The sequence below is a fragment of the Balaenoptera borealis genome (assembly GCF_965194805.1).
Source record: "Balaenoptera borealis genome assembly, chromosome: 11".
In the NCBI taxonomy this organism is placed as follows: Eukaryota; Metazoa; Chordata; class Mammalia; order Artiodactyla; family Balaenopteridae; genus Balaenoptera; species Balaenoptera borealis.
This window is the reverse complement of record NC_138868.1, coordinates 24,657,334-24,676,617: the sequence shown is the minus strand read 5'-3', so window position 1 is coordinate 24,676,617 and position 19,284 is coordinate 24,657,334. Positions and strand designations below refer to the sequence as shown.

General features: G+C 37.5%; 1 protein-coding gene and 1 long non-coding RNA gene across 4 annotated transcripts; both read right to left on the bottom strand.

The window, feature by feature from the left end:
• Positions 1-77: 77 nt before the first annotated feature.
• On the bottom strand, positions 78-19,240 carry APIP (APAF1 interacting protein). 3 transcript variants are annotated; one of them, XM_082343876.1, is made up of 7 exons: positions 19,047-19,240; positions 11,458-11,558; positions 7,097-7,145; positions 5,751-5,868; positions 4,157-4,292; positions 1,013-1,180; positions 78-383 (listed from the first exon to the last, which is right to left on the bottom strand). In XM_082343876.1, the coding sequence occupies exons 1-7, from the start codon at positions 19,101-19,103 to the stop codon at positions 284-286; spliced, it is 729 nt and encodes a 242-aa protein (XP_082200002.1). In that variant the 5' UTR covers positions 19,104-19,240; the 3' UTR covers positions 78-283. The 3 variants fall into 3 exon arrangements, with proteins under 3 accessions (XP_082200002.1, XP_082200003.1, XP_082200004.1); XM_082343877.1 differs by lacking the exon at positions 19,047-19,240 and adding an exon at positions 10,033-10,138; XM_082343878.1 differs by lacking the exons at positions 7,097-7,145; positions 19,047-19,240 and having other exon boundaries at positions 11,458-11,536.
• On the bottom strand, positions 17,681-19,037 carry LOC309606610. Its single transcript, XR_014231989.1, has 2 exons — positions 18,358-19,037; positions 17,681-17,933 (listed from the first exon to the last, which is right to left on the bottom strand). It is a non-coding gene; the product is annotated as an uncharacterized lncRNA (long non-coding RNA).
• Positions 19,241-19,284: the final 44 nt, after the last annotated feature.

Below are 19,284 nucleotides of genomic sequence, written 5' to 3'. Positions count from 1 at the left end.
TTCTCTGGGAGTATATATAAAAAAATTAAAGGAAAATATTTTGCTGTTAAGGGGTTTAGAAATAAACACAAAAAACATTCATTATAAAATTTTTATTCCATTGTATTGTCATTTAAAATACAAGAATATAAGCAAATATCATCCAGTGTCAGAAAATCTGCAGCATTTAGTGACAAATCCATAGCTTCATGGAAATTTTCAATTCATTTAAAAAAACACCCGAGCCATTTAAGTAATAATTAAAATGAGCTTTGTCTCTACATAGAATAAACTTCCACTTGGCTTATACAATTCCATTTTCTCCAACGGGAAGCTGTGTAGGATCCAGTCCTACCTTCTTCATTGATACGGCAACATCAAACAAATAGTCGTAACACTCACACCTGTTAAAAAATAAATAAATAAAAGCAAAAAGAACTAAAAGTAAGTGTTCAGTGAAAAGAGAGTTCTCCAATCCTAACAATCGCATTTTTCCTCTGCATCAAGTTAACCCTGTTCCTAGCAGATTTTTTTTTTCTTTCCTCAATTCTAGGCAAAGTTTCTATTAGTTTGTCTCCAACATTATTAAAACACGGAATCATACTGAATCATGCCACCATACTATATACTTCTCAGGAAATAAAAGGGAGTTTAAAATATACTACTTATGTAAATTTAAATTTTTTATTATGCGCCATTTTTTGAAATAAATATAGCAAATCTTTATGCGACTTGGGTTAGCTTTATTCTAGCCCTCAATTCAGGGAACAAGATCTGTATCTCCTTCTTTGTATCAAAGAGTATAGTGCCTTGCCAAATAAAAGCTCATCTGAAAAATATTTCTTAACCAAAGAATATATAATACAAATAAAATATTGAGAAATAATTAGTGATAAACTATTTAAATTTAAACCAATTTGACCAGTAACACACAAAAAAATCATACTCCGTTTTCAATCATAAAACATATTTCATTCTCTTTTAGAGTGTGGTGACTTGCCCCAGACGTTCTTTGGTTTCGGTTTACACTTACATGCTTTTAGCCTTCTCCCACGTCTCTCCCCAGACGTAGACTCCGTGCCGTCTGACTAGTACTGCACAGGAGTCTGGGTAATCATTCATTGCTCGGGCCATTCGCTCTTTGAGGTCTTTCTCCTCAGGTGTATTCTCAATAATGGGTACTACTAACATATCATCGTATCTGTTAAGACAAAACAAGCCATTTGCTTTACTTTTTAAAACAAATAAAGGTATTCATATATAAAATTTATAATTTTTTCAAATAACAAGTTAGACATTCTCTTTATATCTGAAAAGCCACTCCAAATTAGGAACAAGATGTTGCATGTTATTCTGTGTATCTTGTATAAACAACTGTATCAAGAGACGCCTTGGGAATTTGGCAGGCACTTTTCCAATCCTAAGTATAAGTGGCAGAAATTTGTACAGGATACCGAAACCTAACAAAGAAACTATCAAGATCATACAAGTATTTCCCTGAAGGATAGAGAATCACAGTAGTTTTAACAGGAGATGAGAAATGATAAATTTCAGAATTAGAAGCATAGGAAGGATTAACAATTGAACTACTTATTAAAGCAGGAATTTCCCAACGATACAAAATCATTCTATTCTATCTCTGCAGGACCCAAAAGTGTCTTGGATAGACAAATAAATAAATGCAGGTGTGGTTTATGGCCCTGAGATAGTAAAAACCTTTTGGAGCTAACTATTAAAGGTATGACAATATTTTCAGAACGTTCTCAAATCTGTGACATTAGAACTTCTTTACCTTATTTTTAGTAAGTACATGTGATGAAATCAGAATATGCATTTTTCATTTTTGTTTCTGCAGTAATATTTAAGCAAATAGCTTGTTACTGGTAAAACTATGTCTATTTGTGAGGTCATTTACAACCAATCAAAACTCAGACATGTTTTCCTTTTAACATGAATTTCTCTTGCCTTGTTAATGTTACATCTGCTTTTTCACTACCTCTGTGATGGCTAAACTTAACCAAAATAAGTTCTATCCATATATTACCAGAAGTTACTACTTTAGGGAGGGTACAGACTGAGTAGCTGTCATGTGATAAAGAACCTGGCCAGGGCTTCCCTGGTGGCACAGTGGTTGAGAATCTGCCTGCCAATGCAGGGGATGCGGGTTCGAGCCCTGGTCTGGGAGGATCCCACATGGTGCGGAGCGGCTGGGCCCATGAGCCACAATTGCTGAGCCTGTGCGTCTGGAGCCTGTGCTCCGCAACAAGAGAGGCGGTGATGGTGAGAGGCCCGCGCACCGCGATGAAGAGGGGCCCCCGCTTGCCGCAGCTGGAGAAAGCCCTCGTGCAGAAAAAAAAAAAAAAAAAAGAACCTGGCCAACCATTATCAGGAACAGTACGAGGTTGCCCATTATTTCACTTAAGTAAAATAGAGGTAATTATAAAATATCCTTAAATGTGGAAGGAATAAATTGCTAGTCCCAAATCTTTCCTAGTATTGGCCAGGAGAACCACAAACTTATATTTTCCTCTACCATATACCGAACAGTCAGAAATATCTCCAGGTGTAAAATAATTCACAGCAAAATAAGGCCTCAGGAACAGAGCCAGGGTAGTCCTTTGACCATCAAACAGTATTCTTTTCACTCTAGCATAGGCATGTTGCATCCAAAAGGTACAACAATTATATTTAACATGGTAACCTCCCCCGATAAGAATTAGGCATTTGAAAGTTATTATAATTTTTTTTAAGATGGACTTAAAAATTTTAAAAGTAGAATAGAAAATGTAAAAACTCCATCCTTTCTTAGTCATCCACTTTTTATTGCCCCTTCTTTTGACTGGACACTTAGGATTCTCCCCAAATACCGATGAAGTATCACTGCCCCTGAGCTGTGATAATGACCCTGTTACTGATTTCCCAGCCAGGTTCAAACAGAATTGCAAAAGCGTGTCAAAAAACTTTGTACTCTTTAAATTCTGAGACATTCAAAATAATATATAAAGTGTATACGTTGTGATGCATAACAGATGACACCTTTTCATTCGTGTCATTCGTTTTTCCACAAAATTCCGAAGGCTCTCTATTGTGCTCTGCTCCTCTACCCACCGTTTCACACGTTCTTCTGACCTATTTTTATTTCTTCACCAAAGCAATCAAATGTCGATGAAATTGATAGCACACATAATGCCTCTCCTTCAAGACCCAGATATGGAAAAGGCAATATGCGGCTATGCTTTTTTTAGTATGTACACTTTCATAATTTAAATATTTAACTTTTGTAAATAGGTGTTTCCCAGTGCTGAGGAATGCTTTAGGCACACAATAAATATTAACTAAAATCAAGTCCAATTAACTTCTCAGCACACTAGTTTAAACACATACAGTCTATTATGTGCAGTAACAGTAAGATACTGCTGTAAGAACACTTTAGAAAAACTGGCACCCTTTTCCTCTAAACAAGGCAAAGTGGATTCAGCCCCTTTAGGAAATTGGGAAGGGTGAAGGCTCAGGAACAAGAATGCCTGTACATTCAAACAAAATGCCGAGCCTGTCCCTGAGCCCTGGGAACGTGTTTCTTCATGTCACTGTATTCTAGATTGACGAATAATTGCTACATTTTTGTGGGCTGGTGGATTTAGCTGATTTTATCCAGAAGGCCTCTGTTCTATACTATCTACGCCAGTTTCCACACTGAAAAATTATAAACGTATAGAGATCTACTTAATTAAAATAATAATAAAACTTTTTTAAAAATGAAAATATTCCAGAAATACTACATGAAATCAAAATGAAGCATAAGATTCAGTCAGAGCTGAAACTTCCCGAAGACAACGTGAAGGTGAGGACAGCTTGCTCTTGGGGTTCTTCAATAAAGGAACACACTCTTTCCATCTCTGTAGATACCTCAGTCAGGATTTTTGCATTTTACTCTGACAAACATTTAATTATTCATGTTGGCAATAATTTACCAAGGCTGGGTTGGGGATGGGGAAAAGGAGGGGAGGCATCTGATTTGTGTCACTGAGAATAGATCTGGAAGTATAATATTAAGGGGGGTACTATCTAAAACAGATCTACCACATCTCATTAAATACATAAAAAGATCAGTATCCTGTTTATTACAAGAAGGAGAAATACCATTCAAATTATTTAAGCAAAAAATAGAGGAAAATACCTGTAATACCCTCCTGAGGTACATTTCTTTATTCCTTTGATCATCTCTTGATGTGTAATTTTAAACTCCCTTCCTGGGAAGAGAAGGGTGGCCATGACAGCAGCTTTAGAGTGGGTATGAATCACAGCACCTGCTCCTGGAGGGGGAAGAATACAGTTACATGCTCAGTGAAAACTAAATTGCACCTTTTAAAGAAAAAAATATATACACATATACACACAAACACACACACTTATTTGTATATGGCTTTGGACTTGTTTTTCTTGGCATGGAATAATAAGTTGGCAGCGGGTAGGAGGGGAGAAAGGAAGATAGGAAAGAGAACTACTGATAGAGAAGTCAGAAAGCAAAAAGAAAAAAAATTAAACTTTATCCAGCATCAGGACAACGCATGATACTTTATACATGCTCAAGAAATCTCCTTTAGATGGTCTGAAGTACAACTATAATGACTGTGGAGATCATAATCATAATACTACTACCACTCAATTAGGGATTCCTATGTGCCAGGCACTGGGCAAATCCCCTTTACAGATGTTATCTCTTCACATCATCACAGCAACCATCTCCCCCATTTAACGGTCAAGGACATGAGGCTCAGAGATGTTAAATAATTTGTCCATGGTTATTTAACTACGTTGTCCAACTACAGACAGTAGTTGAAGAACTTGGATTTGAACCCAGTTTAGTCTGACCCTTAATCACCAAGATATGCTTCATAGTGTAGGCCATATCTTAGTAACATAAGGGGATGGTAGGGATTTTAAGATATAGATGCAAGGGATTTACCTAAAAAAGAATTTGTATGCTATAAAACTCAGTAATGGCTATTTTTGCAATGGGAAGTTTATTTAGCTTTTTGCTAGGAAAGATTCTCCATGCTGTTAGAATCTGTTGCTGAAGTTTCATCCTTTCAGTAGTAGCTGATAATGTCTGGGAACAGCACATGGCATGATTACTAACTCTATATTAATTTTATTCAGGGGCTATACTAAAGCATGGTCCTAATGACTTCATTGTTAAGGCTGAGCCAGTACTTCAGTTATGCTTTCCTATTTTTACATTGTCCTCTAGGTTCAACCTTTCCAGGTTGGTTTTCTACCACGATTTCTGGGAATTAAAGTAAGAGTCCTATTTTTATCATAAAGTAAATTTTTCAAAAAAGAGGATCACTCCCACTGAAGTGAAGAAAAGGGCATGATTTTCCCTCATTTGTATTTTGATTAACTTCTACTACAAGTTCCCAGAGATATAACTCTGAACTAAGAGTAGGAATTGGACTGTAAATATAATATTTAGTTGGTTAATTTGACAATCTAGTGGAATCATATTGATCTAGGTTGGAATTCTGGCCCCAATACTCACTGGCTGTTTATTTTGGGAAAATCTTCCCAGAGCCTCTGTCCTCTCATATATAAAATGAAGTAATAATGGACCTCCCACAGAGGCTGATGTGAGGACTGAATGAGTTAACATATTTAAAGTCCTTGCACATAACAGGTATTCAAGAACTGTGAACTACAACAGTAATTGCCATTATTTACAGGAGCCTACTCTGCAAATATTCTTTACGTTGAATACATTTTCTGCCTACCTCTCATTGTGTAAGCATTCATGAAAAGAGGAGTACACTGGCTTTTTTTAAGATTCTTATATGGCGGAGGTCCACTTATGTCCTGTTCATTGATGTCACAAACAAACATGTCTTCAGGCTATTTAGAGGGGGAAAAAGAAAAAAAGAAGGCTTATACAATATCAATTAGAAATGTCCCCTTTCTTGTGTGTGTGTGTGTGTGTGTGTGTGTGTGTGTGTGTGTGTATATATATATATATATATATATATATATATATATATACATACATACACAATTCCATTTATATATAGTATATATAAACAGTGCTAATATATATACATATTTAACTCACATTTTAAATATTTATATAATTATAGTTTCTCTCTCAAAATTTTTTAGCCATTTTGAGAAATAAAAAAATGTTTTCTACTAATAAAAATCATCTCAAGAAAGTTAAAAAAATCGACCTTTAGAATTTGAAGAAAAAAGTGATATGGAAAATTTAATATGCATGTCATGATGTTGATGTCATTTCATCAACTTAGTTTCTCAGCTTTGCCATGTAATTTCACAATATTTCAGAGAGACTATATAATCATCATTTTAGAATGGGTGTTATAATTTTTTTTATATTTCATAATATAAGAGGAAAAATACAGAGTAAAATTTTCTTATCCCTTGAGAAACTTAACTGGTACTCAGAAATGTTAATCTCGATGACATACTCTATTCTTAAAGATTTAAGGAATTATGTAGATCCACAGGTTTTTCCTAGTAATACATGCATATCTCTGACTTGTAACTTTCGTTTGCCAGGGTTTATTACAAACTACAATATAAATGTTTTATTAATGAAGCACTATGCCTTAGACAGAATTAAGTATTATGTGCTTGTTTTAACTCTATTCTGGGTATTATTCTAGCATTAATACAGAATGGGTCTTCTCAAAATGTTGAAACAAAGTTTTATAACTTTAAATTGAAAAAGCTTTGCCATTATTAAATATGAATCAGTTTGGTCCATTTGAGACCACCAATCTGATTACCCTATTAGCCTGATAAAGATGGTATTATAATGCTGCAAAGTTAAAATCATTTTTTATTATGACTTAAGACTGCACTATTCACTTTTGCCCTCTAGAGGCTGAATGAGAATTCAAAACACCTGGTTGCAAGCAGGATACTTACCACCTTAAAAAAATTTAATAGTTACTTAACAAATGTTTGTTGATTAGTTATTTAAATTATCACAATATAACCTCCCTTCAAAACTAAGATTTCTTTTAATATTAATTCCATTTCACAAAACAATAATCAAGTAGAGAAGAACAGACATTTGGTTTTAAGAAGGATCCCTTTACCATACCTGAATCCGTTCCTTTTGCACTCCTGAAGGAGCAATGTAGATTTCATTGCTGGTAACACAAAATACAGAAATTGGTATTTATTTAACTCTAATGTTCTGCTTTTGCAAAAAGAAAAGCGTACCCTTGCAGTCCAATCATTAATGATCTTTATAAATCAAGTCATACAAATAGCTGCTTTATTTAATTAATGGTGTAGGCTGTATCGAAAGAATACCAAATTAATTTCTTTATAATGCTGATGACACAGTAAAATGTTGATAGTTGCTTTTGTTACATTTTCATATATATTTCTTTATTTCTTTTTTATGGTGCAAAATCAATGGTAACCAGGCTTTTATCTGGTTAGGGGAAATAAAAATCTGAAAACATAAGTCTTTAGCATCTTTAAGCATGAATAAGCAAGCAGAGTTTATCTTACTATACATGGAACACAGTTATTCTAAAGTCCAATCAGGGGAAATATGCTCACTTGGAGCAGATCTCTGTCTTGCAAGAAATCAGGGTTAATTTTATTGTTTGAAATGTTCTTATTATAAAACATGACGCTCAGAGACCTCTGCTGGATGGTTTGTTAAATTACAGCATTAATACTGGGCTACTTTTTGGGTGGAACAGTATATGCTTCCTAATTGAAAAACACTTCTATCTTGTGAAAATATTTGGTGACAAAGCCAGAACAATTGCAGAAAGTTAGAAATATAAAAGGCATGGCTGCATCTGGAGATCTCTCGGTTACACAGCACATTGTGCTAAGGGAGATGCTATAGCAGTACCACTTACCACAAGGTGCTTTCAAATTTGATTTGGAAATTAATCTAAAATCTTCTCTAAATTCTCTCCACCCTCAACAAAGGTCCTTTGGCTCATGTATCAGTTTCAGTTGCTGACAGAGGGTGTTAAAGAACTGCCACATAATGCAAACGAAGGAAATACCAGCACTTGCACGCTCCAGCTTCTGCCACTGAGGCATGGACGTAGGGACACTGAATAAATATTAACTGTTTCCCAGTGAAAATGAGGATGACTACCTATATTGAATTGAGCTGTCAAAGTTGGGGTTACTAATAAACCTATAGACTTGGAACTGACAAAAATTTAAGAAAGTTCCTTTAAGGATCTACTGGTAAATTAAGGTCTAGAAAATAAATGCCTGATAATGGGAGTGAAATCCAAAGCAGAGTAAGCTTTGTTCAAGCATTCATTTTAACAAAGTAGCTATTGCTTTAGAACTCTGTTGCATAAGAAAACCATCAAGTGGCACTCCTCTGGAACCAGTGGGAATGCGTAGGGATCATTACTGTTAAAACGGCCCCTTATAAATACCAGGGATCCAAATCTTTTGTCCTCATGTAACATGAAAGAGACTCTAGAATCATGTGTGGTCCCTAGTCCAGTCACCTCCAATGGTAAGTGGACTTGTAGGTCTTCTTGTGTGAGGAGATATTTATGCAGTCCTGCGAACAGACTCAAAGTTCAAAACAGTCTGCTGGTAAATAAACTCCACCTACAAAATGGGAAAATCCAGGGTTTTTATTCAGTTTGTTCAAATAATTTGGTATGCTAAATGTCTTTTCTTTTTTTTTGGCCATGCCGCATGGCTTGTGGGATCTTAGTTCCCCGACCAGGGATTGAACCTGTGCCCTCAGCAGTGAAATCGTGGAGTCCTAACCGTTGGACCACTAGGGAATTCCCTGGTATGCTAAACCTATTTTTATTACTGCCTTTATAAAATGGAAATCAGTTTAGACTTTGATCAACTTTGAGTAATTAAAAGATTAGCTAACTAGGTTTTAGAAAAAAGTATACCTACAAAGAAGGAGATATGTGGATAGAAATATTAATACAAAGATGACAGAGCTTTTATTTTAGGAGGGAAACATGCCAAAGACTAAAAGTGAAGTATTTATTTGGTACTGTAAGCCACAAACAAAAGCATTTTGAGTTTCAAGGTATTAAGTTTTAGAATTTATTTTCTCCATACTCCCTGCTCTTTCACAATGTGGTGAGCAGGGGAACAAAACACAAGAGTTTATAATACATGTTCTATTTTTATTTACTTAAAAAAAATCCTTTAAACTTTACTATGATTCAATTATCTTGTCTACAATATAGGTTTATTAATTTTAATTCTAATAGCATACAACAGGATTACTGTCTCTGACACATAAAAATATAATGCTGTGAAAGACAGGAAACCAGCCTAAGCACAATGGCTGCTCAGTATCCTGGAATTGCCTTGATTACTGTTATTTTCTTGGTCCTCCATTTCTTCCTTCTGATTTAACTCTTATATGTGTCTTAAGCTATCTTTTATTATATACATTTTTGGCACCATACACCAGTAGCATAAGCTGAACTGATAGTAGCCAAACCTTGGAATCAGTAAATAATTTCATATTCCCCAAAGGGCTTATTGCTAGAATTATTCTGGAAACACAATCTATTGGGTTTGTACTTCATTCTAAATTTATTTGCTCTAAGCATCAGCTAAAGAAAACCAAACTTTCACTAACATGAGAATAATATTGCTGATAAAATTATTGATATGGGTCTATGAAGTCATTTAAATATTAGGGAGAAAATTCAACATGTTACTACAAATTACCCATTTTACTCTGTAAGGCAGAAATTTAGTAAGATTCCAAATACAGTGCCATAAAACTGTGGCTGTTTTCACCTGTGACCTCCAGGAGGCTCCTCACCAATTAAGAAGCTGAGGAAAAAGCATTTTACAAACACAATGCAACTTCCCTATAAATTGACTGTAGTGCCATAAAGCCAATTAATTTTAAGAGGTGCCAGTGAGTGTTTTAGGGTGACCACACATAATTTTAGTGCATGGTTCTACAAAGAATTTTAGTTTTACAAAGAACATAGTCTTTTATGTCTTTATGATCAAAAAAATTCCCTCTTGAGATCTGCAATGGTCCCTTACCTGCATTCTATTTTTAACTTAGCTGTTTTTTTTAAGAGCCAGTTGGAAAAAGTTATTTTAACTCAGTTTGGTAGAAAGCTCTCTTTTGTACATATACAAACTATTTCTGCAAATGCAAAAAAAAAAAGCAGTTAACTAAAGGCAATGTTTAGAATATAATTTATTATTAAGTAATACATGTGAGAAACCAAATTACTAGGGCTCAACTCCTAAATGAATAAATGAAACAACAACAAGTGTTGTTATTATAGGACTTTGCTGTGAACAGATCAACTTGAAAGTTTTGGCAAAATAACTTGAAAACCTGCAAAATGCCGATTGACACATTAGCACTGGGTTGATGGTAAGAGAGGACGCACGTGACGGATGTCCCATGTATTGATACCATGTGGAACAGGACGTTTCCAGACTGAGAGCCTCCCTACACATGAACTGTGACATTTGTTGACTAAGGGCTCTCCTGTCATTTCCCACAGTTTAATTAATATTTCATGAATTCCTTGGTAATTTGAAGCAGATGAAATTTCAATGGCATCATCTTGTGGTATGCTATAAAATCCCCTTTGTTCAAAATGTTCTGATTATATTTTACATTCCATTCTTTTCTAAACAATTCAACATTACATAAATATTGTAGTAATCCAATTTTGTTAAAGAAAGTGAATTAGGATAAAGAAATAAATCAAGTTACTCAGTTTTAACATTCAGCCTCCAGACAATATTATTCCTAAAATATTTCAGGAGCAAATACATTAATCCTGTTCCAGAAACACTTAAGAGAGTGAGATTCCACAACCTCTATTTTCATTGTTAGTAGGTTACTTATTTCTTCACCCTCTTAAAGGAAAGACAGTGATTAAGTCTAAAGAACAATTAACTACTATTCATTCCTTCTGTTTCAAGGCCAGTACCTCTCGTTTTGTCCTGTGAACAACATGGACCTGCAGGTGTTATGTCCATTAATAATGATACATGCATTTAGAAAGGCATATTGCCTTTTTTTGGACTCAAAAAAATGTAATTTTTAGAATTTTGGGTGGTTAGTAATCTGTATTTAAGTGACTTTAAAATATGTATCTGAACCTTTGAAACAAATCCTGTCTATCCAGAGTGGACCCTTGGTAGTTCTAGACATATGAACATACCCAGCAACATGTTATTTAACTTTGGTACTCCATGGACTGGGGACCAAATTATTCTGATTAGAAATTATGGTTCTTAAATCCTTAGATATTTATTATATCTGCAACATCTGCACACTTATTCCATTCAGTTATGCAAATACCTATTTCTTTATTTAGAAACTAAATACCTTCAGTATCATAAAACTGATCATTGGTTGTTCTTTGTACGTAATACATGTTAGGCTCTCTGTGGTCTACTTATATGGAGAATTCTCAGAGATGAAATCAGCCAGAAACTTACCCATGCTTCAAGCTAATTCCTCCTCCAGTCCCAGTGACCCAGCCCAAATGGTAAAACTGTTTGCAGAGCTCTGGGATCAGGTATTTTGGATGTTCCTTGTCCTTAAAAAGAAGATAATGATTTCTAAAATAGACATTATTTTATCAAATGACTATTCTAGATGATATCTCTGTTAAGAAACCAATTTAAGGAAGTTTAAGAAAATCTACCATAGAGAGGGTACAGTGAGGGAGAAAATTATTACAAAATATATTTTGTTTTTAATGTTTGGAATGTGGATCTACCATATTATTTTGCAACCAGGAATTTTTCAGGGCCATACAGTCTAATATTATGCAACAGGTTGCAAGAACAAGGTGGAGAAATGCCCAGATTATATTACAAAGTATCTACTGAAATGGCTGAAATAAAATAGGATCTAGTGCTGAAAGGAACATGCTTCAGTCTGTCCAGAAAATTTCTTTACACATAACATCTTATTCAATTAAGGCATGATATACATGATATACTATGATAGTTATTTATTATCGGTGTTGGTTCAATTTTATTTTTATTCTAAAAATGTCCTGTGTTTCATAGCAATTGTATTGTTTTCTCTTATTACAAAAGCAATATATACTTATTATGGAATTATAAAGTCAAGAAAATAATATAAAAAGCACTCAGAAACAATCATAATTAATACTTTCTAGGCCCAATCCTATGAAGATATATGTTGGGATAAACACTGAGCCTTATTTATTTATTTATTTATTTATACTGAGGTATAATTGACATAGAACATTATATTAGTTTCAGGTGTACGATATAATGATTCCATATTTGTATAAATGGTGAAATGATCAGTACGATAAATCTAGTTGAAATAAGAGCCTTACTTTTATATGTCTAATGATTACTTCTTTAGAAAACAAAACAAGGCGTTTCCCCCTCTTTTTTAAAGCTAAAATTAATGAAAACAAAAACTATAATAAAGAAATACAATGAATTCCATTTTGGCAGTATAATATACAACCCTTACCTTGAAAACAAGTAAAACTGCTGAATAAGTCATTCAAAAAATATTTCAAAATATACTGCTGAGCTGGCAAGAAAATAAGGTTTCACAGCCATAAAAGAAATGAGAGTGAGTCTACCTGGGAGGGAAGTGAGATCCAAAGCCCTAATTTCCCTGAAGGTATTTGCAAATCTCTGGTGACCTCTTCAATTTTGATAGCTATGCATGTCACTAGAAACACAAGATAAAACCTAGGGTGTGCTCAAAATAGGGCATCTAATAGAAAATCCCTACATATGCATGGGACCCCAAGGGGCTATACCCTCCAGGTGAAAGTGAACAAGAAGTAGTCACACTGTGCAGAGAAGCACAGCTAGCAAACCTGCATATATAAATCTTGGCACTGGGTAAAGGGGAAAAAAACATCTTTGAGTCCAAAGAGGGATTATTATTGAACAGACTAAATTTTCAGCTATTTAATTGGATTTCTGAAATTATGATATTTTCCCAAATTCAGTTAATATTTTACATACACATTTTATTTTAGATAAGTACTACAAATGATCATTTGATGGAGTAGACTTAAAAATATAAAATTAAAAACATGGGAATGTTGACATTTTTTAAAAGTTCTGATTGAACACAGGCTTAGGAGTTAATGGACACAAAGGCAAATCCATATTACACCATTTATTGCTTACGTGACCTTGGGCCTCAGTTTACTCATCCATTAAATAAGAACATTATGAGGATTAAAATGAGATATAATGGATACAAAGCATGAAGCACAACATGTGACACAGTCAACATTCGTTTCCTTCCCATTTTAACGAGTTAAAAATCCCTGAATTAAAATGAAAAATAAAGTTATATTGGTCTTTCTTATATCTTTCCTTATGAAATCTAGCCAAAATTACCCATGCCCTGTATAATTTGCTATTTCCTTTTTTAAGGATATAAGTGATATTTTAATTACATATTAAATTACAGCTAATGAGAAGACTCCTGCAGTTTTACAATCCTTAACCATTAACTTGCAGGGCACGTTGCAAACATTATAGAAAACAGTCTGTTATTAAGGGCATCCCCTTTCCCTTTTGTCTTTCCAGTACTGAGGTATTATAACAATTAGCCTGCTTCATGCTACAGGAATAACAATGGTAAGGCAGCTGCTGTTAATAAAGTTTCATTCAATTGTTCAAACCCACAAAATTACAATTTCAAGAAAAATAATCACTTAGCAGCAGGAACCAACAGAGATATATTTAGTAAAAGTGCAGTCATTTAAGTTATCCAGAATGATAAGAAAAATAAAAATTAAAATATGTATTTTAATAAGAATTCACAAGAAAGAAAAGGTTTAGTTAGTATTTAGCTCTCCCCTGAATGTCAATATTACTTGTCTGTTATTGTTAGGTCTGTTAGAATAAGAATTTTGAAAGACATATCTAAAGATGGATTACAATCAACTTCTTACAGCAGAGGTTCCATACAGTGAGGAAGAAACATTTAACAGTATTTTGTATATACTTTCAAAACACTAAAGCCTAAACAGTTTTTGAATCAATACTTCATTTCCCCAATTTTTCAATCTAGTTATTTTAAGGAAATCAGCCTCGAATGTCACTGAGACAGGCTCACAGCCAACAATGGCTCTCATCCCCTCCCCCACCTTTTCTTTCAAGTTAAGCATAATAGAGGCATTATTTCTCAGATAGAGGTTTTCACAAGGGACTCTTACAAACATAAAATGAACACGTGTCAAATGTATTTAGCCCATCAACTAAATGAGGGAACCAAAAAGATGATACTCCTGTGTCCAAAGAGAATTCAAAACACACACACATAAAAATAATCAGGAATCCTGGATTTACAAATAAATGATATAGAAAAATTGGACAATATCCGCTGCAGCGATAAGTTGAATCTCTGTAACACGACTTGCATTTCTATGAAAAATAATCGTCTGCATTACTGTCAGCATTCTACAATTCACAGACCTGTAAAATAGCGTAAAGATAGCCCCAAGACACCTACTAGTCTTTTTTGATCATTTCAGTCTTGCAGAATTTTTCCTCGCACTGGCCTAAGAATGGACTGGATACAGGCACAGTCAAGGTGTCAGCATTTTCTGTCTCTGGTCTTTGTTTCCTTCTGCACTTCTGATTCATTCTCCTCTCTGCATACTGGTTTTCTTTGCAACTTCACCTCCACTCAAAGCCCTATTTCTCCCTCCTACCTTCACTACACTTAAAAACTCTTCTTACCAGTTAAGCACTGACTAGAAATCAGAAGACAAGGAGGTTGGCTTTAGCTTTGACCCCCACTATGGCGAGTCTGTGACCCTTTCTGGCTATCAGTGTCCTTATTTTAATAATCTGGATCAGTGATTCCTAGACTTCTGAATTTCAAGACCGGTAGTTTTTGTTGCTGTTGTTTTTTAAATTTTAGGGACTGACATAAGGTTACCAGTTAATGACATTGGTTATATTTAACCATCCATTATCACATTTTTCAAAAAAGAAAGTGCATTTTTAACATAAAAAGAGTAGGAAGGATAATGTTGGAATGAAACATAGTCCTTTAAATGAATGCAATTAATTTTGTGAAATTCACCTTACCATCGTCCTTATTTTTCTTATTCTGCAAGAATTGAGTAAAAGCTCTCAAGGACACATGTTTGGGGAGGATTGAAGTTATCTTTTCCTATTTGGTCTCCTTGCCTACAATTTCTCCTTCTTCTTCTCTTTCTTCTCCAGCTTACCCTTCACTCTATTATTAGTACTAAAATAATAACACTACTTTGATCGCTGAACTCCCTTCCTCAAATCATTTAATGTTCAAATATCACTCCCTGGGTCTCTTATTTAAGTCCATCTGCTTTCTTGCTCCAATTTAACTTTTCACATATTTTCTTTCACTTTTTTACATACATCTCTCAGTTCTAGTCAACCTGGTTGTGGTAATCAACCTCCAGGATGGCTCTTAATGATCCCTGCTTCCTGGTATTCACATCCTCGTGTAGAGTTCCATCCCACATTGTACCGGGCTGGTCTGTGTGAAGACAGACTAAGACGTGACAGTATGTCACTTCTGATGGCAGGTTACTAAAGCCTACAGCTTCTGTCTTGGTTGCTCTCTCTTGGATCACCTGCTCTGGGGGAATCCAGCTGCCATGTTGTAAGGGTACTCAGCCTATGCAGAAGGCCACAGAGCAAAGAACTGAGGCATCCAGCCAATAAAATGTGAGGAACAGAGGCCTGCCAATAACTTTGTGAGCTTGGAAGCAGATCCCAGCTGCAGTCAAGCTTTGAGATGCCTGCAGCTCCAGCTGACAGCTTGACTGCCAACTCATGAGAAACCTTGAGCCAGAACCCTGAGCTAAACTCTCCTGGATTCCTAATCATCAGAAACTGTGTGAGACAATGATTGTGCATTAAGCCTAAGTTTTGGGATACTAGCTGTGCAGTAATAGATGACTAAGACACATTTTCTTGCCAGCCAAGAATACATCTTTTTCTCTTTGCACTGTTATTGCTCATGCTGGATCTCCAATTATCCCACCTCTAGCTGTCAAACTCTTGCTTGTCAGCCTTTACACCAGGCTTCCTACCCACTTCCCCTGTGATTCCTTCTCTCACCTTCTCCACAGGAAGTGATCCTTCCTTAAACTCTGTGCCATGGCATTTGCACTCTGTACCTTTTTTTGGTATCTGTTATATAGCCCTCTCATTCATTCATTCAACAGACCTTTACTGAAGGCCCTGAAGAAATAAATACGAGTAAGAGAAAATCCTTACCCTTGAGGGCTCAAACTCTAGTAAAGAAGTTAACAGCTGTGAAACGACAAAGCAATATATAAAACAAGATGGTCCAGGGCATTATGGGAACAGAAGCTACTGGTGGGAGGGAGCAGGAGTTGGGAAAAGCTTCACAGAGGAAGGGATGCTGAGCTAAGTTTTAATGAAGGATGGCAGAGTATACAGGTAGGTGAAGAGGAGAAAGGGCATTTCAGTCAGAGAGAACTCTGAGTAGTTGGAACCGGAAATAGGTTCTTTGGGATGCAGCGGGGAGGGAAAAAGACTGTAAGGGTCTTTCATGCCATGCACAGGAGTTTGGACTTTATGCTATAGATGGTTGATAACTGCTGAGTAGTTTTTTGCTGTTTTTTTTTTTTTTAAATGAAAGCTTCTTTCTTTCTTTCTTTATTTATGGCTGTGTTGGGTCTTCGTTTCTGTGCGAGCGCTTTCTCTAGTTGCAGCGAGCGGGGGCCACTCTTCATCGTGGTGTGCGGGCCTCTCACTGTCGCGGCCTCTCTTGTTGCGGAGCACAAGCTCCAGACACGCAGGCTCAGTAGTTGTGGCTCGCGGGCCTAGTTGCTCCGCTGCATGTGGGATCTTCCCAGACCAGGGCTCGAACCCGTGTAGCCTGCATTGGCAGGCAGATTCTCAACCACTGCGCCACCAGGGAAGCCCTGCTGAGTAGTTTTAAGTAGAAAATGATAGGATCATACTTTGTTTTTGAAACACATCTACAGTGGCAATAAAGAGAAGAGGCTGAAGGGTGACAATCAAGGAAGCAAAAGACCAGACCAGAAGAAGGCTGTGGAAATAATTTCAAAATGAAATTGTAAGGTGGTGATGGTGGAGATGGATTTGGAAGATAATTAAGAAGTTAAAAAGAAAGGATGGGCTTTGGGTGAGAAGACTGAAAAAAAGGAAGGCTTAGGGCTTCCCTGGTGGCGCAGTGGTTGAGTCTGCCTGCCAAAGCAGGGGACACGGGTTCGGGCCCTGGTCTGGACGATCCCCCAAGCCGCGGAGCGGCTGGGCCCGTGAGCCGCAACTGCTGAGCCTGCGCGTCTGGAGCCTGTGCTCCGCAGCGGGAGAGGCGGCGATAGTGGGAGACCCGCGCACCGCGATGAAGAGTGGCCGCTGCTTGCCGCGGCTGGAGGGGGCCCTCGCACAGAGGCGAAGACCCAACACGGCCAAAAATAAATAATAAATTTATTAAAAAAATAAAAAAAAAAGGAAGGCTTAGAGGAATTCTAAGTTTCAGTTGGCTGAGTAGCTAAGTGGGTAGTGATACCAGTCATAAGTATTCCTTGAGTGTCTACGTACCAAGCACTTCCTGGGAATTCAGCCATGTGCAAGACCAAGTCTCTGCACTAAAGGAATTTATACTCTAGAGGGTAGTTTAAAAAAAAACGATGTCGACTGAAAAAAAATGCACAATGTGACAGTTAAGTTTAATTGGGGGCAAAATGAGGACCATAACCCGGGAGGGAGCCTCTCAGCTCTGAGGAGCTGCTCCAAAGCGGTGGGGGGCGCGGGGGGGGGGGGGAGAGGTCAGTAGAGACGTAATTTTAGTGAAGGGGGTTACATGGAATCAAGCACACATTTTGGCAGATGGCTGCTGTTAATCACAAGAAGTCTGCCGCTGGTCACCAGGAGATGTCTCAGTTAATCCTTTTAGTGCTTTTCTAGATATAAGATGCAAGAAATTGGGCTCATAATATGTTCTCTTAGAAATAACTATCTGAAGGCCTGTTCTTCCTAGAGTATCTCATTCCTATCTCCTCTCTGAACTCCTTTCAGGGTGTGTTGAAGGTCAACCACTCCAGTAGACAGTGATCTAAACCTTGTAGAGGCAGACAGTGTGAGACAATTTTTAGTTGGCAGTGAAAAGAGGAAAAAAATAAATAAACTGTAATAAGTGGGAAAAAGGAAACAAACAAGGGACTTCGCTAATCTGTGTTAAGTCACTTATTCGCACAAGATAGTGGTTGACAAGTACTTCCCAATATAATCTGTCATCTTACTACTTTTTAATTGGGACGTTCAGCCCCGAGAGAGAATAACAGGAGGAATAAGGACTTTCCCTGCCTCTTAAGCAAGGCTTCTCACAATGTAATTGTTTATTCGTCTAGCTCTCCTCCAGACCCCAGGCCATTGTCTTAATCACCACCCTGACCACGTGCGTGTTCCATAAAATTCTTGGTGCGCAGAAGTGAATGAAAAGTTATGTGCAGCCGGAGGGTGGATTTTCCTTTGACTTCTGCTTAAGGAAAAATCCTTTTTACGATCATCCCATAATCAGTCTAAACCCAGACAGGCAAAGAGCAGCTGTGCAGATGAAAAGTGCCGGCTACAGTCCGCAGATCTGGCTCGGCGGACGTTTCCGAGTATCTACTAGGCGGCAAACGTCGGGCTGGTCGCCAGGGCGCAGAAAAGAAGCTCGAGAGCACAGTCTTAGCTTCATTTCCACTCCAGAGCTTCACGTTTCCCAGCTTGGTCTGTCTTCATGTTAAGTGGTAACACACACGAAAGACGCCCGACGCTCTCCTCCGTTATTTTTTCCATTACAACGTTTGGTGCCCAACCCCCGCCATCAAAGAATCCCAGCGCTGAAAGGAGGCCCGCCTCGGGGCCCGGGGCCGCAGGTCTGCACGAGGAACGGGAGCGGCGGCGCGCGGGGGTCGCGTCCGGACCGGCCTGAAGCCCCACCCGACCTACACCCAGCTTCCGCCGCCGCGCCGGGCCGCGCCAGCGCCTCGCCTCCTGGGAATAGAGGGCATCGGTGGCCCCGCCCCTACCTGCGCGCGACACTGCAGTGAGCGACACTCTCCCTCCGGAGCGTGACAGCCAGACATGGCCCGGACGAGGGGTACCCGCGCCCTCCAACCTTCTCACGGCTTTACTTCTGGCGCTCCGCCTGGGTTAACGCGGCAAGGGCAGAACTGCAATCAGGCGGCCCTGAGGGCAGCCCGGGGGCGGGGCGGACAAGGCGAAAGGCGGGTCTGGGAGGGCCTCGCTGCCTGGAGACCCAACCGC

What these genes read in the sequence shown, in the direction of transcription:
- APIP (XM_082343876.1), bottom strand. Translation starts at nt 19,103, where the DNA reads ATGTCTGGCTGTCACGCTCCGGAGGGAGAGTGTCGCTCACTGCAGTGT. An exon ending in CACTGCAGTGTCGCGCGCAG is followed by an intron (nt 11,559 to 19,046) that starts GTAGGGGCGGGG and finishes CTTCTTTTTAAG; the next exon opens with GACAAGGAACATCCAAAATA. An exon ending in ACCTCAGGAGGGTATTACAG is followed by an intron (nt 1,181 to 4,156) that starts GTATTTTCCTCT and finishes TTGTCTTAACAG; the next exon opens with ATACGATGATATGTTAGTAG.